Consider the following 16,544-nt stretch of genomic DNA (forward strand, 5'->3'; position numbering starts at 1 on the left):
CGGGAAAGACAACGAGCAGTTCTTTCAGCAGTACATCTCTTCGGCCAGGCTGACATCGACGAAACTGCGCCGCATGTGTTGGGGATTTTCCAAGACGCGCCACACGCGGCCTCTGCCTCTCGCTATAGCAGACGTGCGAGGTTGTTTTATTTCTCTTTCGCGGGCAGAGGCAGCTGGAAGCGTTGAGAAAAATCTGGCCGTGCTCCAAGGTAAAACACTGTTGTTATTGGTCTTCAGCGATCATAGAGAAGCGGCCGCGTTTCTCAGCCGTGCGGACTTCGCTTCCTTTATATAGAACCTTTCTGGGGTCTTCGTCCGGATGTCAAATCGTTTCCTCAGAGGAAAAAAACAAATGCTTATGTACCCGTTTAGCCCATTTGCTAATGCTATATCACAAGTTCCTGTAATCTTCATTAGGAACCTATTGGTACATGTATCTGACATATTTATATTTTTTTAAGCCTGTTGTCCAATTCGTTGAATGCCTTGGTGTTTGCTGAGCACTTCCTTAGATGGCTATCTATCACGGCCTTAATGCAGCGCAACAAACACTGGAATCAATAAGTAAAGTCAAAAGTGCAGCATGGTTGCTAGCGTACAACGTGAAAATTGAAAACTATATCTGTGGCGTGAGACCGAAAAATATATTTAAGAACTAGGACCAACGGTTGGCAAAGTCCTCGCATTTATTATTATTTTCTTTAGTTGAACCATATATAAGAATAAAATATATTTAAGAACTAGGAGCAACGGTTGGCAAAGTCCTCGCATTTATTATTATTTTCTTTAGTTCAACCATGAATAGCAAGGCCGTAAAACTTTACCCAAGATCGCACGGCAATGTGCGCTCTTTCCGTTAATAGAATTGAATCTAGAATAGATGCACGTACATTTTTTTCTCTCTCTCTCTTATTGGACAATGCAGCGCGCGCTTTAATAAAAGCCTGCCAAGTGGCCCCGGACTCCGAAACAATGATGCAATTCCAATTTCGAATTACAAGGGCTACCGCGCCTATTGGTGAATAAACTTGGTAAACTTGGTGCTTTCAGTCCCCGATTTCGAAGGGAATGCTTTCAACGTTATTGCAGCATAAACGAAAAGCGCCATTTCCTTCTTCCATCAGCAAAAACGAAACAATTTCCTTGAGTCATCCAGCCCCGTGCGACGACATGAATCCAGAAATCTCCAGCGGTCGAGACAGTTTCATTTGTTTTCATTCCTCAGTCGAAAAAGCCCCCTGCAAGCGTAGCTGAACTGACGAGGTCGACACTCAAGGTGAATTCCTGATCACCTCCACGTACACCCCCTTCGCATTACCCTGAGCCTAACTGTGCTTGCGTTACTGGAGCGGGCGAACGCCCTTCCATCATCCAAGGTTACCGGCTATGAGTCACTGTTTGTTTTTGTTTATTGATTCGACGATCGCGCGCGCGAAACTTCCAGAAACGCCATGCACGCTAGTGGAAGGCGCGAGCAGGCATATGCTCCTTCTCTCCTTGTACCAGGCCGTCGGTGAACTCCACTGCTCTCGAATTTTCCGTTTTGCAGCATACTGTTACGCTGGCGCAAAACATACGCTATCTGAGGCGTGTACGGTGTACAAAACTAAGAGGGAAAAATCGAGCAAAAGCGCAAAAAGAACTGACGTCGGCAACGACGTGATGCGGCGTGTTGGGAGGGCGAGCCCGGGCAAGCCACGACGACTAGGCGGCGAGGAAGTTTATCAGCGCTGACGCCAGAGGGCGAGCGGTGCGTCTGCTCCCATTTTGCGTTTTGTGTCTTGTTGTGTCTGGGGCTGTGACGTCACCGCCGGGACGGCAACATAAACGCGGCGCCGCAGGCCTCCCGCATGCATTGGAGCTACTCCTAGAAGGGAGGCGACTGCGAGTCGGCAACGTCTGTTACCTACTTGGTACTACAAGCGTACTTCGCTTTTTTCTCTGTCGAGTCACTGCTGCAGATCTTTCCTTCAACATGTCTGAGAGCCACTTTGACGAATACGAGCACTACAACTTCGAGTACGACAAGTTCCTGTATGCGGGCCACAGCGGTAAACAGAGGTCGAAGAGGGAAGCGTCCGAGCACACCAACCACCATGACCCCAGCGGACACGTCCGAAAACTAGTCACGAAAATGGTCAACACCGAGAGGAACCGCAAGAACTCTGGCGGTAGCAGGCATTGAAGTCTGGTGAGAATGCAATTTCACACCCCCTCAGTTCGTTGTCAGCAGAATGCGTTAGTTGCGAAGGGAATGTTTTGATCGCAGTTGTAAATGACAGAGACTTTGCTGAAAAAGCTTGATATTGGCATGAGCGTCGAACCTGTTGACTGCCAACATTGTCGCTGACGCCATGTTCGGCGCCCAGCTTCGATGTCCTTGAGCGGCCTACAACGCAGTTATACCGACCGCCGGGCGTGAGCATCGGAGCCGTCAAACACCTGTGCTTATCGATCTTAGCCTGGGAGTGACGCATGGCTCAGAAATGCAGCCGCTTAGCCGTTATGTTCATTCATTTGTCAGTGTAATGCATCAGTGGTGGTCGATTTGTAATATGTGTTGCTAGGGCGCACACCAACGCGCCTTTGTTTTGGTTTTGCTGAGGCGTGGTCAGCGTTTCAACGGTTGGCAACAAGAAGTCGCTTGCGCAATCGCGTCTTTGGGTGCTAAAGGCAGTCTTGTTGGGGCAGAAAGTGCCTAGAGCTGAAAAATAATGTATTTGACGATGTAGGAACATGTTAGCTAAGTCGATTGTTTTCACTTGTCTCTGTTGTTATCCCCGTTATAGAATGCTGCCTGGTAGCCGTCGTAGCCGACGTCAGGTTAGTCCAAGATGAAGCTTTGCGGAATTATGACTGGAACATCAGATACTTCGCTTTCAAAAATGAGTGCCAGCGCTCCTTAAGCGGTTACGCGCAGTTTGTGTAAAATCCCTTTTCCGATTATACCAAAGGACAATCCAACTAACAGGAAGTCTCTCTCAAGCGCTGCCTAGATGTTCCAGCGGAGTCTGTCTTCGCATGGGCCGAATATTAGCACCTGGCGATAATTTCGAAACTCGCCGGCGGGGACCTCGGCATTGCATTGAGGCCGTTGTCCCCTCCCCGTTCGCAGCCCGACGTTGATGCAATGTTGTTGTCCTCTTTCTTATTATATAATCGTGCGCTGCGTCCTGTTAGAACCAGTCCGGTCAGCCGCACACCCAGGTCGATCGCTGCTGGCAGGGCCGCAGAAGCGGAAAAAGACGCGGACGAGACGAACAAAAGCAGAGACGGCGAGATTTGGGCCAGGTGTAAAGCGGGCATTGCTGCGGCGGTGCAAGGCCAGTTTTCAACAGGGAAGACCCGCCTCGCTCATGGCTTGCTCAGACGTGTTCCCAACGGCATCGCCAGCTGCGCACCGTACGCATGAGGCTGTGGTGGCGCGAGTTCATTCCCACCCCTGTGTTTTATCGCTTTGGGGCTAGACCCACATGGCGAGGGGGAGCTGCGTTATCGACGCTCATTTCCCCGTCCGCTCTGCGGACGCCCGCCAAGACTTCCAGTCTCCGATGGTGCCTTTGGCCTGGCAGCGGTCCACGTTTTTGGCTCACCCACCTCTTTGTGTTTGTTGGGTTGGGCGCTTGATTACCCTGTGTCAGGGTATTGCGTCGCTGGCTGGCGCCTGCTCATTTGGTTGTTTTCCGCGGCCCCGTTTATTAATTTGGCCATTATAACTTAGCTTGTATGTGTTTGAGCCAGTGTTTTGGCTCCTGAAATACGATTCGTCTGTGTGAAAGCTCTGACAGATATGGGCGCAAAAATAAACCTCGCTTGTTTGCACGGCACACCTACCTTCATGATGCTCGGTGCTGTTTTCAACCCAAAGTTGCTGGTTTAGTCTTTCGCGCCAGCACCCGTCGTCTTGTGTAGGCTAAAAATGAGTTAGTTCGGTTTTGGTCGTCGTAATATCCCGCAGTTGCCGTCAGAGTCAATGGAACAGCCGTCGAAGGTCGACTCGGCCACGTTTCCCCTCCAATTAGGTATGGCGTTCATTAATTCTTAAACAAAGCTGGCTCGCATTTGCCTTCCGCTTTTGCGAAAGACAAGGGCATCGTGGCGATCTCCCCCGCCTTCTCCGTGAGGGTGAAGCCATATTAAGAGATACTTCTTCACACCTTTTCTCATATTTCTGGCTTTTCGCACCCAAATATTGCGTTAGACTTTCGAAATGTTTACTCGTCAATCTGGTTTTGGCTTCTGCATGATGCTTAACTTCCGTTATTTTGTCATGATTGCAGGTCCTGTGGCTCATCGGTTCCGGGCGGACAACGGTCATCACCGCGCGGTCTCGAGTGCTGCACATATTTATATGGTACAACGGAACATCGGACGCCGACTGTGATCTTTACGCACCATTGGACATTGCGTGCCCAGCGCGTAGTGCGTGTGTGCACAAACTGTTTGCCTTTCGCCCTTGCCCTCTACCTGTGATGTCTGGTCGCTCATTCCGACGCCGGGTGTTTGAAGTTTTCTCATCTATAGTATCGACGGGTGTTTCCTAGCATATTTTGGCTGTCGTCGCACCTGTTGAAAGCTACTCGCCTTCACTGATTTCTTTATTATTTTTCATTTTCACATTTCGCTTTCACTCTCGTGTCGTGTGTGTGTGTGTCCATTAAAGAGGGCAACTCGTAATGCAACTGTCATTCGAGTATAGGGTATTACGTCTAAATAAAGTGTTCTGGCACTTAATCATCGCTTTGTACTTTACTCTGCATGGCACGAATCCGGTGGGACAGGTTTAGGCAAATGCTTTCGCGCTCGGCATGTAAACGGGTGGTGTGCTGGCCATACCACGCTAATGTGAAACCGTGTCCACGTAAGGACCGTCAGGAGCTGCTTCCTTGTAAGGACTTGGCAATTCTATGTTGCATCTCCTTCAGTGTAACTTTCAGCACCTTCTCCGTAGTGCTTTAATTATTTTTGGTACAGCCTGACTAGAAATAAAACTTGTTTGGCGCCTTCCGTGCGCCTTTTGGGTGTCGGCACAATGTTGAAAAGATTTCAAATGTGCCGATCATTAGGCCACGATGAAACTTGGTAATACAAGAATCTTGAAGAGTCACAATCTTGAAGAGTCTACGAAACTGTGACGTCATAATCTTCCGTCTTGAAGGGTCTACGAAACTGTGACTTCGATATGTACATACAGGACTGTGACGCTCTTCATTTGCTGCAAGGTATTGTACGCATGCCACCGGGAACTTGTGCTCGTTGACGGAAAGCAGAAAAATCTTAATTTCTTTTTTTTTTTTTTCTGTGTGTGGAAGGAAGAGGGGAAAGGGATGCATGCAGTGATTCATGGAGACTGCAGTATTCATCAGTGTACTTTCTAGAGATCCCGTGGACTCACCTGAATTGAAAATAGAACCTTATAAATGGCTACCCTCCAAAATCGGAATAATCAAAAAGATGCTTTTTACGCATTTATTAATGCCATTAATATCCTGGTCGGTCAGGCCTGGTCTTCCTCGAATTACGTCCACTTGATATGCAGAACGACCAGTGCTACATTCGTTGCTGTCTTTAACATAACAGTAACTGAATACATAGTTACTATTTACGGGTGAAATGTACAGTGCATGCCTTCTCGCAGTTATCAGTAGCGATTGAGCAGTGCCGATCACTTCATGCGAATCTGCGTGGCGTGCTGTTTACTTCTTTATACAGGTTGCAAGAGGCGACGGAACGCACTATCGAGCGGGGTGGAAATACCTCGCATTTGAAAACATTTTCGCGAAAAGGTACTAATGAAGTATCGCTGTGACAGGAACACTTTTGCAAGCCCCGTCGTAGCCTCCAAGACACTCGTATATCTCGGAGGCTATGCTTACTAGCGGTTGATGCCATAGCTCGCGATCTTGTACAATTAAACAAGCACGTCACTTGTGGTGACCATTGCTGCATGTGATAATGAGGTCGTAAAGGAGACTGCGTGAACTGAGCTCGGGCTAATGTTTTGCACCTGAGGTAAGCAACGCAAGCTTAACTCATTTATTGGCTATACATCCACACCACACCGTTGTGTCTATCGGTTGTGATGCACACATCGAAAAGCTATAGCTTGAGTGAAAGCCAAATGATCGCACCAACGCCATACTCAGTAAAATATAATTCTGGTGCACAGTCGCTTTATTGTTATATTTGTTATATTATTATTGTTATATTATTATTATAGTATTGTTATATTGAAGGGGGGGGGGGGGGGTGCTTGCGAGCCCCGCAGTTGGCAGGTTTCGTTCGTTTCATGCTGTTTGGGGGGACGTTTTCGTGTAAAGCTGTCTAGGTTGTCCGGTTTGAATGACAGCATTGCTGAACAAATGCAGTGCGTGACAACATGTCGGACTCCAAGGAAACCTCATGCCATCTTTAAAACACCACGTTGATACAGAAAGCCTGTTGGGAGTATATCCTACGGAACAGTGAACATTTGTCGGTGCGTTTTAGAACAAACTCAACAACTATTAACGAAAGATAGTGATGAAAATACCTAAACTTTGTGAGTGTATATTTACGACCACCTATATCACAAATAAATATAACATGAATAGCTCAACAACAACGATTTCACAGATCCTGCCACGTTAGCAGATTTGCAGCTGTATTCTTCATCAGACACATTAATGTCAAGCCAATTATTTCCTTCAGTACCTGAAGCTTTTTCCACAGCGAAAACAGAGCTGCTGCAGTGTCCTTATTAAAACACTCCAGAAAGGTGACACACCCACAGCCATCTCCCCAAACTATGGAGACAGCCCATGAAACCCTCAGACTAAGCATATAGTGATTTACTCCCCCATCTGATAAAAGCCTCACTAGAGAAAAATGCAGCTTACGATTAAAGGTACTCTCATATTTCAATCTGTACTCATAAAGGTTTTTTTTTTCCTAGCTTGTGCCCTAATAGATGCCACTGGTGCGGTAAAGTGCCCAACGCTCTTCCGCATCTCATCGGACTAGTCGCAAACCACAACACGTCCAAACACCACAGACATCTTTCGAGTAGTGGGAAGCAGCATCGTCCGGAAGATATCAGCGCAAGCTCATAGAGGGAGGATGTCACTGTCTTTGTAAATTTGTGCTTGGAAGATGACGCTTGCTATTGGGCTTGTCGATTGTTTTGATATTAACATGGATTCCAACTCAGAATCGGTAACTCCGCGCTGATGAGTCTATATTATGCACATCTATTTTGCACATATGAAATTATCTCCGTTGTGTGTTTCTCACTTCTTCCATAAATTTTAATGCCAATGCCAGGTCCGTATGAAAGCTATCCCGGCATTTCTTTTAGGCTCGCCTCGAGAAAGGTTGTGTTGTTAAGCTGAATCCACGATTTATGACCAATGGTACCAAGGAGAAACTTCAAAACCTATAGTCCCCGCATTCCTACTCCTCTTCGGAGTGGATGCAGTGCAGTGCTGCCAGATTTTCCTCAAGGAAATATTGAGAAACTTTATAGACGGAACTTAACCAATAATCTCTTTGAAACACTCGATCAGTGGCCGTGCTTTAGCATCTCCCTTTTAAAACTTACCCACACACCCACACACAATGCGCAGGGACTCTTAAAACAATGAACATTTTGCTTACAGCGCCGCTGTGAAATAAATACAACACACTAGTTTCATAATGTGGTGTTTCGGCTATGCGTGATGGCGAATTGTATTTTCCTGGGGGTGCAATTAAGGTTCGAAATCACCGAAATCGGAAGAAACCCATTCTTTTCTTTTTTTTCATTTGAAGATTGAGAGATAAGTGGTCAGAACTGAAAGGATATTCGTCAGATGTACTTCTGTCTCCCTCTGCATTAACTAAAGTATATAGGTTGAGGAACACCTGGAATTTCACTAACCCTGCCTCATTTGACGAATCCATGTGCATTTTTGCTGTGTATACGTAATAATAGAGTTGTATATATTCTGCCGGTGCATGCGGAATGTAGCCCATCGCAACTTGCGACAAGTTTGAATAGCCGGGTAAAGTGCGCCAGCACCCAGAGGTGATTCGTCTCTTAAATTTCGTTCTTCGATAAACGAACGTTCTTCGCAATTGTATCTATAAATTCAGGTGCGTCGTACGTTAGTGCGTGTTGCATGACGATATCACTCTGTGCTACACCATGCGATTCTGTGGTCGTGCACTCTTGCCACACTCGTCCCAGCCAGTACCGCGCGAGTGCCTAAGTACGCATGAATACTGCACGAGTGCCGTAAAGGAAAGAACAAGCTACCTCTTGCGAGATCATTGCCGGAGGAATTGAAGAACTGCATGCACAAGACGCCATTTAGAGTCGTTTTTTTTACAAAACAAATAGTCGACCAGAAACGTTTAGCGCACAGGTTTCGTGTTCAGAACCTTTGTCATGCAACACAACTGCGAGCATACAGCGGGTATCCTTGTAATGTTAGACATGGTAATTTTCGAGCTCATGAATCGGAGACTCCATTAAGATAGAGTTGCTGATTGCATTTATAGCCACGTAGATAGATCTGACCATATCAGCGCAGTCATATCCTCATAGTACTTCACCGTGGGATGGTTTTGGGGTAGCTGGTCTTGCTTAATTCCACATGTTATAATATTGCGGAGAATAAGCTTAAACTCGCATTGGCTTTTGTGACTATACCCTTGTAACTGTTGTTGACTAATCACTTTTTAAAACGGACATAGAGTGGGACACAAATGGCTAGCAGCGCAAAGCTAAATACATGTCACGTGGCACAGATACCTCGCCTTATTTCGCGACAAGCTTACTGATTGCTTGCAGACACAGTCACTGCCTATGCTTTATAATTCCAATGCCTCCAATATCTCCGGCGTGATTTTCGCAGGTTGGCTGTCGACATTTGCACCTATATCGAAATCTGGAGGTAACAATCGCGCCAATGAATCTCACGTGTTTCACGCTTCTGACGGACGTTGTTCGCATGCTCAAGCAGTCGCACATTCACACTTTGTCCGCACTGCCAAACCCAATAGCGACTGAGGGGTAAAGGCGTTTTATACACTATACCTTCCGCGGAATCAACGTACCTCGTGGCACGTCGTCTCTGACAGCCGTCATTTTGATTTCCAGATAGGTTCGTTACCCTACCTGACCCTATAAAGAGTGACAAATTTTGGGGGTGCCGAAAGCCCAATATTTCTAAGATTGTGGGGCAAGTACAGATGTTTACAGAAGGGCCACTACGTTTTCTTCGCCGGTGTTCCGGCTATCATAACTATTTTGAAGCACAAGCTTCCCTACGCCATGCATCAGCCGAGGCCAACCTGGCAGACCGCTTGGTCTTGAACGAACCAGAGGTCACAGTATGGCTATATAGCTTAGCCATGGTACCACATATGGTGTACCACATCTTGGCCTTTGACGCAGATACAGCATCACGTGTTTCCTCTTGTAGTTTGGTTTGGTTGGGCTTAGATTTAGCCATAGGCAGGCGTAGGTTTGCTGTGATTAAATTGCCGACACTAGAGTGGCGATTGGACTTAGATTTAGCCATAGGCAGGCGTAGGTTTGCTGTGATTAAATTGCGAGATCCCCGTCCACGTGGACGGGGATCTCGGCACTATAGTGTCGGCAATTTAATGGACGGGGATCTCGGCACTATAATGTCGGCAATTTAATCACAGCAAACCTACGCCTGCCTATGGCTAAATCTAAGCCCAACCAAACCAAACCAAACAAAAAGACGCATGGCGCCAGAATTCGAACAGCGTGCATTGTATCGAACAACTCTGCTTCGTTTGAGCACGTTGGAGGTGGTATTATTATTTTTTAAGTTGTTCACGTCATTTCTTGATGTTTTCTTTTGAACAAGACTGTTACAGTTAGGCACAAAATTATGGAGTAATGAATTTTTCTTCAAATAATGGGCCGCCTGTCATAGCGACGTTGCGAGACGTCACAAAGTCAAATATTCGCGCTCGTGTTAGTTCGTGTGCGGCGAAAGTTGTGAAAGTGGAAACGTAGCGTCATCTAGCGGAAAGAAACAAAAACTGTTTGGTTGCTTGCTTGCCACACCTCAGGTCATCCTCATGAATAAAGTAAAGGTTTATGAATGAATGAATGAATGAATGCCACACCTCACCCTCACCTAACCCACGCACTTCCCCTCGTGCCAAAGGTCACCCTTGTGAATAAAGATTTATGAATGAATGAACGAATGAATTGCTCTTGGAGCATACGGAATCAAGTTCGCGTGAGTACTAAGGTAGAGCCTTGAGCGTTTGCCAAGCTTTCGGCCTTTCGCCTTTTCGTACGCAATATCATTTTGCCCCTCCGGCGCATTCATTATCGTCAAGCGTGTGTATTGATCGAACAGTTTCGCAGGTTACTGAAAGGTATCCAGGCCGGCTCGCTTGAATGACAGCGAACTTTTCGAGCAGGTTATTAGAAAGCAAATTGACAGTCTATCCAGCTTTCATCCCGGCCACAGAAAACCTAGACAATAGTCTTTGCGATCATCACCAGATGTCGCGCGGAGAAATTACCGCGGGAACTTTGAGTGCTTGCAACTGTCAGAACTAGTCGTATCAAGCGTGGAACGCGTTATATAAGTACGATTCTGCAGCACATAATAAGAGTAGAGAATCATTGTAAACATCCCTGATATCATCGAAACATTACAATAATGTTACATTTTCGTTCCGGTCGAACATTAATCCAATGTTCTTCATGTCCTTCCTTTCTATGCTCCTCTTACAGAGCAGCCTTGAAACAGCCTTTCTTTAAAATTAATTAAGCGATTAGACAATATAAATGCAATATTATTGAAAACGGTAAATCGTCTCTAAATTGGCATGCAGACCAGTTTGGTGTGAAGGTTCACTAAGCATTTTGCCAGGGCCAACAACGAGGACGGCTCTTGCTCAGCTCCACAATACAGCACAAAATGCGTCTCATACGCTCACCTCTGAACGAATACCATTAATCACGCTCACATGCCCGTCAAGGGGAGTGCGATGAGCAGCAGTGGCGAATGGATAGCGAATATTTATAACAAAGTAAGGGGGATGTGCATGTAACCAATGACAGGAACAATCTATTACAAAATATTTAATTGAAAAATACCGCTAGGTGAACACAGACTTTACTCTAAAAACACGGGGAAATGTTCTGAGACCCAATGGTTGAAATATATTTGTAATGGAGTTCTATAATTATAATTGATGTATTATGAAGATGTTTAGAAGAGTGTATCTTGGAAAAATGTTATATGGAACGGTAATTTATTGTTTATACTACAACTTACAAATATTATTTGTTAATTAACAACATTAAAACGACATTTTAAGGTCGGCCATATAATACTGCATATATTGAAAGTTAAACTAATATTTTTTTTTTCATAAAACATGACGTTTTTGTTTATTTATAACATTAGCTTAACGTTTGAGCGCGGCACTTAAATATTAGGTAAGGTAGGTAATAATTTTACAGCATTATTCTATGCCTGGGGCTAACTGCGTACTTCGTACGCCATCTTATCATACTCTATATTTTCTTTTTTCGTTTTCACATTTGTAAATGAAAATATTCTGAGTTACGCGTTGTTCCTCGCCACCGACAGAAGGCACTAGTTGGTTATGAAATTTAGTGTCGCTCACAGGGAGCTAAGTTGCACTTTTTCCTGCGCCGCTCACCAACGTTCTTATTTTAATGAGGCGCAGCCGACTCAACAGATGCGGTGCTGCTGCTTCGCATGTGCACGTCTCCCTGGTGCGCAACGAGATTTCACTATATGCGGACATCTGGTGCCATCCGCCCGTGCGCTCCGGTACCGGCGCTGTCGCTGCTGTCACTACCAGAGGTTTACGGTACGCGGTTGCAGTGACGGTAAACGCTTTGCTATTTTTGTATTTGTGTGCTGTCTTACTGTTATCAGGGTACCATGGACACAGCTGCACATATATGAGAGTTACCGGAGGCGACGACGGTACCGGTACGCACCGCGACAGTCGACGGCTTGCACCTTGACTGGAGTAGAAATTTGCAGGCTACTGCAATCAGAGTTTTCGATGTAGCGTTTTTCTTCAAAAGAGTGCTACACAGTTACAGGAGTGGCTGTGGATTTAAAGATGAAAATTGGGTTGTTTCTGAATAATTTTAACGCGGACTATGAGGAAATTAGCAAGGTACCAAACACTACTGGCGATGCCCTAACAGAGGCTCCTGGCACACGAGGGGAGCCTTCCCGTAGAGCTTCGAACGTGATGGCGGACCATCGCGCTACTCTGTTTCCTGTGGCAGGATAAACCAGAACACTCTTGTCAGTTAATTTCCCTTTAGTGTCAATGTGTCCATGAAAGAACGTCGACCCTGTTTTATACACAGTAAGTACAGTTACTTGGAGAATTTTTGTATTTTGTTCTAATGTTCTAAATCTAACGCTGTAAAAACAGTAGCGTTTTATATATTGCATTTCTGGAAAATTCCACCGTGAAACTGCAAAGCGTCCAGATTATATCTATGTTTTTTTTTTGGTTTTTTTTTTTACTTTTTACTTTTTAGCTTTCATGATCGAGAGCCATGGGCCTCGGGCTTTGGTGTAAGGGCGCCACCAGGGTGGATGAATGGACGGATGGCTGTGGATGTATGGAAGGAGTGAACAGCCCTTTGACTAGTGCCACGATGCTCAGTATTTATTTTCCTTTACATTTTATAATCGATCAGAATTTGCCAGCATTAATTACAAAATTCGCAATGTTTGTACACACAAACTGCATTAACTTGTATGCTTGACAAATTTTAATGCAGGAATGTATTTAAGGCCTATATATTCAGCCCCAATTGTCCGTCACGGTTCTGTCCACCAAGGCTACAGGACATCCATAGATGCTCTGGTGAGTCTCAGACGAGTTTTGAAAATTCGCGTGTATAAAGAGTTTAAATCATGATAAATGTCTGTCTGCCGTACATCGGTTAGCACGTCAAACTTCTTGAAAAGAAATTACTACCGTGGCCGGACTTTAGGATATTCGAAATGAACTTTGTGTGTGTGTGGGGGGGGGGGGGGGGCACGTTATGAAGAATGAAGAGGTACCTTCGGTCCCTTTCACTCGTGTTTATGTCATAAAGTGCTACGAGGTTTGCAGTAAAGATTTGACTGGTGTCATTCTGAAGCCTCTGCCGAAACCAGGCAAAGCTAAGTCTCACCACTGTGTAACATAGCAAAACAATGGATCACCACCTTTTGACCGCCATCTGTCCACCCACTGACCGTTCACTTTTTACCACGTGAACCGTCCTCTAGTGGCCATCCTGTGGCCACTGAGCCACCGCACCGGGGCTTAGCTAGCTGAAACGCCTTTCATGCTACGGGAAGAGTCTATTTAGGAGCACTATAATTAAAATATCCATCAGCACTAATGAACGCTAGACATGTTTCAGCACCCAACGTTAGGTCAAGATGAAGTCCACACCGAGGGAGATCAATAAAACATTTAAGGTATAGAGGCCATTCGTTGAATGTCCTCTACCCTAGAGTTGAATGGAAGGGTGGAGGAGCTATCTGAGACGCAAGTCGGTAAAAGGAAATAAAAAGTTACGGGGGCGCTTAAACGTCGATACGCGAGAACAGTGCGTTAGCATTAGGAGGCTCCAGTTTGGTTCTCATTAATGCGAAAGCATGGATAGGCTAGGTTGATGAAGTATTGGTGGTAAAATTTCCCTGCGATCAGTTGACAAAATTTGAGCTATGTCTATTATATCTTGAGTATATTAATTCCTTGCAACCGGCTTTAGCATGACGACCGTGGTTCGATCGACTTAACACGAGTTATTTTCTCGCATGACTTATAGTTTTCAGACGCATGAAATGCTTCGCATGACTTGCGCTGACTGAGAAGGCACCTGCTGGTGTTAAATCATCTATCGTCAGTTATGACCCTGCATCCAAAAAAAGCACCCCAAGTCTTTATATATCGCAGCTCTTGTCGGCTGGCATTTATGGCCATACTATATACCACGCGCCCTCAGGGGACTGCATATATGGCGTTATGTATATGGCACCAACTTGGGAACAACCAGCTCTCTGCAGCCTTAGCATTGGATTGCCGAGCCATGAGGAAAGCACGCACTGTGAGCTATTTTTATTGTTTGCGTGTGGATCTCCGTGCAATAAACGGCGACCCTTACAGCTCGCAAGGGGAGCGAACTTTGATTCGCGCCATTAATGCCGCGGAGCGCTATAATCTCCGAGCTGTACAACTGTGAATGCCGGCCAGCAAAGACAGCGGTGCGGATCGAATTGATGGATATTTTATCTGGCTTTGCTGTTCGTAATTTCCAACCTTAGTGATTATTGTCGTGTATATATAAGATCTTAGAACAGGGTCTAAATGCATGTCACTTCCATAGTCTATATAAGGGCAATGATAGAAACGGACGAGGTAGAACAATGCGAGTAACTGGAGTGGTTTGCTCGCAGCGAATTGCACGCGAATATTTCACAATCTTAAATTCTCAAGATATGAAATAACCACCAATAAAATGACAGAAGAAAAGGGGGGGGGGGGGGGCGGTTGCATTTGTTTGCATTGTGGAATTAATTGAATGAGCGGTGACACAGGGACAACACTATCATTAGTATATATCTGGTACAGAGGTTAAATGTTATAAAATCAAACGACGTCATGAGGAAAACAGGCCCTTAATCTTGAGTTTGAGATTATTGTGTAAATGTTGCGCAGGCAGTTGCTCCAAAGTAGTGACGCTTCCTCACAGTAGTGACATGATCAGAAATTATAGGCTCAGATCTACGACCTGGCAATGAAGTCATCGTGCACCCAATTCCACACAATAGTCGTCAACTGCTGCTGGCATCAGATTCGCGAAGGAATATATAGAAGCCAGGAAACCTCGCTCCTTAACAGCACGTCTCCGCGTTCCGGTAAACGGTGCTTTAAAGTGACCTGTATGGCGCTAATGACCTTTCGAAGGAAGCGAGTGGAGCGCATATCATATGTCTTCGTGTTGCGGGCACCGCAAAAAACAACCGACCCCACGCACAATACACACGAACGCAGCGGGCATGACCTGCTTGCATTCTCTACGTTGTATCACGAATATCAAAGTGACGACAGGAATTTGAGAGCATCGCTATGACAAGAAACTAGCAATTTTAAGACAGGCACGGAAGGACGAACAGAGGGACATGTATACAGATAAGCAAACTAAGCTCTTGTGGTTCTCAGCACAAACTGATACTCGTCTTGCGTAGCTAGCGCATACATCGAACCGCTGCTCGCCCCAACGCGGTTTTCGACCGGATGACTTAGTCACAGGCCTCAGTATCCACTTTGCGATTCTGAATGCGGGAAGAGTTCGCTGTACGTTAGGGCGGCACTGCTTATTCGAGCACTAGTTGAGCGTAAGCCACGCTGCCGACTTAGTGGGGCACAGCGCTGGCGTTGCGTATGATCAGGGTCGAAGCGAGATGCGGTTAACCAGGATAAAACCATCCGCAATCCCGCGGCAAATTGCTCGACTTCGCGGCAGCGACGCGGTTATCTTTCCCCTTTTCACTCTCTCCCTCGAAAACCTGAGCGGGCCCAACAAGTAAAAATGACCTGACCTCGCCATTGGTCAGAACCAATACACGTGCATTATGTTTCGTTGCGAAAAGTTTAGTCTATTGCTGGCGCAGTGCTTTTTCTCCATAATTTCCTCTATTGTGGACAAAACAAGCGCGATTTTATAAGGATGATATTGCGGAGCAACGGAAAACAACGCCGCCTTAGTTTTTCAAAACACCTCGATTGGTATTCAAACTACCAAATTTCTAGAGAAAGGAAATAAATTATCAACGGCAGTTGGTGACCTGACAATGTGGGCCGGCGCTCGAACGACCCACTTAAAATTTCTTCAGGATGTTCATAACAGCAGTCTTCTTCTTCAAAAAAGAAAAAAAGAAAGAAAAAGAAGAAGAAAAGACAACGATGTCGCTATATAAAAATAGGGGATTGCAGATGCTTTCACGTAACTCGTTGTGAATCATTTCTCCGTCGGAAGAAGTGCGCCACTGGGTCATGGTCGAGCAAGGAGTAGCGAGCTTGTCGGCGACGGCGTCGTAGGATATGACCTGTTGTTTAAAAAAAGAATCCGAACGCTCCGTAGTGATGCAGAGCAGGTCGAGAGAGAAAGAAACGAATGAAAGAAGGGATAGAGGTCGACTCCGATGAGCGCTGTTTTGAGGCAAGGTCACGATGCATATAGGCGGCCCGATTCCGCCCGTGACGCGCGTTCGCTTTTCCTCTGCGGAAGGATGCGTCGGGGCGAGCCCCTTTCCAAGCGTGGTGCAACGGGCACGATCGCACGACTGTGACGCATGGCGGTGGCGGACATCGCGCGCGATTGCAAGACGCGACCAGCGCGACGCCGTTATCCCTACCTAACTAACTCTACAGAAATGAGGACGAGTGCCGTTGATAACGCAATAACTCATAGACCTAACGGTGCAGGTAAGGGGGCCTATCGGGTAGTAAACCTGGTAGAAATT

General features: G+C 45.9%; 1 protein-coding gene across 1 annotated transcript; it reads left to right on the forward strand.

Annotated features, from left to right (window-relative positions):
* Positions 1 to 1,833: 1,833 nt before the first annotated feature.
* On the forward strand, positions 1,834 to 4,734 carry LOC146190663 (nuclear protein 1). The gene is made up of 2 exons (XM_084601041.1): positions 1,834 to 2,191; positions 4,281 to 4,734. The coding sequence occupies exon 1, from the start codon at positions 1,976 to 1,978 to the stop codon at positions 2,183 to 2,185; it is 210 nt and encodes a 69-aa protein (XP_084457167.1). The 5' UTR covers positions 1,834 to 1,975; the 3' UTR covers positions 2,186 to 2,191; positions 4,281 to 4,734.
* Positions 4,735 to 16,544: the final 11,810 nt, after the last annotated feature.

This window comes from Amblyomma maculatum, chromosome 4, assembly GCF_055883805.1.
Source record: "Amblyomma maculatum isolate TAMU_Amacu chromosome 4, ASM5588380v1, whole genome shotgun sequence".
NCBI classification, from domain to species: Eukaryota; Metazoa; Arthropoda; class Arachnida; order Ixodida; family Ixodidae; genus Amblyomma; species Amblyomma maculatum.

Bases quoted from the DNA above. Each gene is read 5' to 3' on its own strand.
- LOC146190663 (XM_084601041.1), top strand. From the start codon at position 1,976: ATGTCTGAGAGCCACTTTGACGAATACGAGCACTACAACTTCGAGTAC.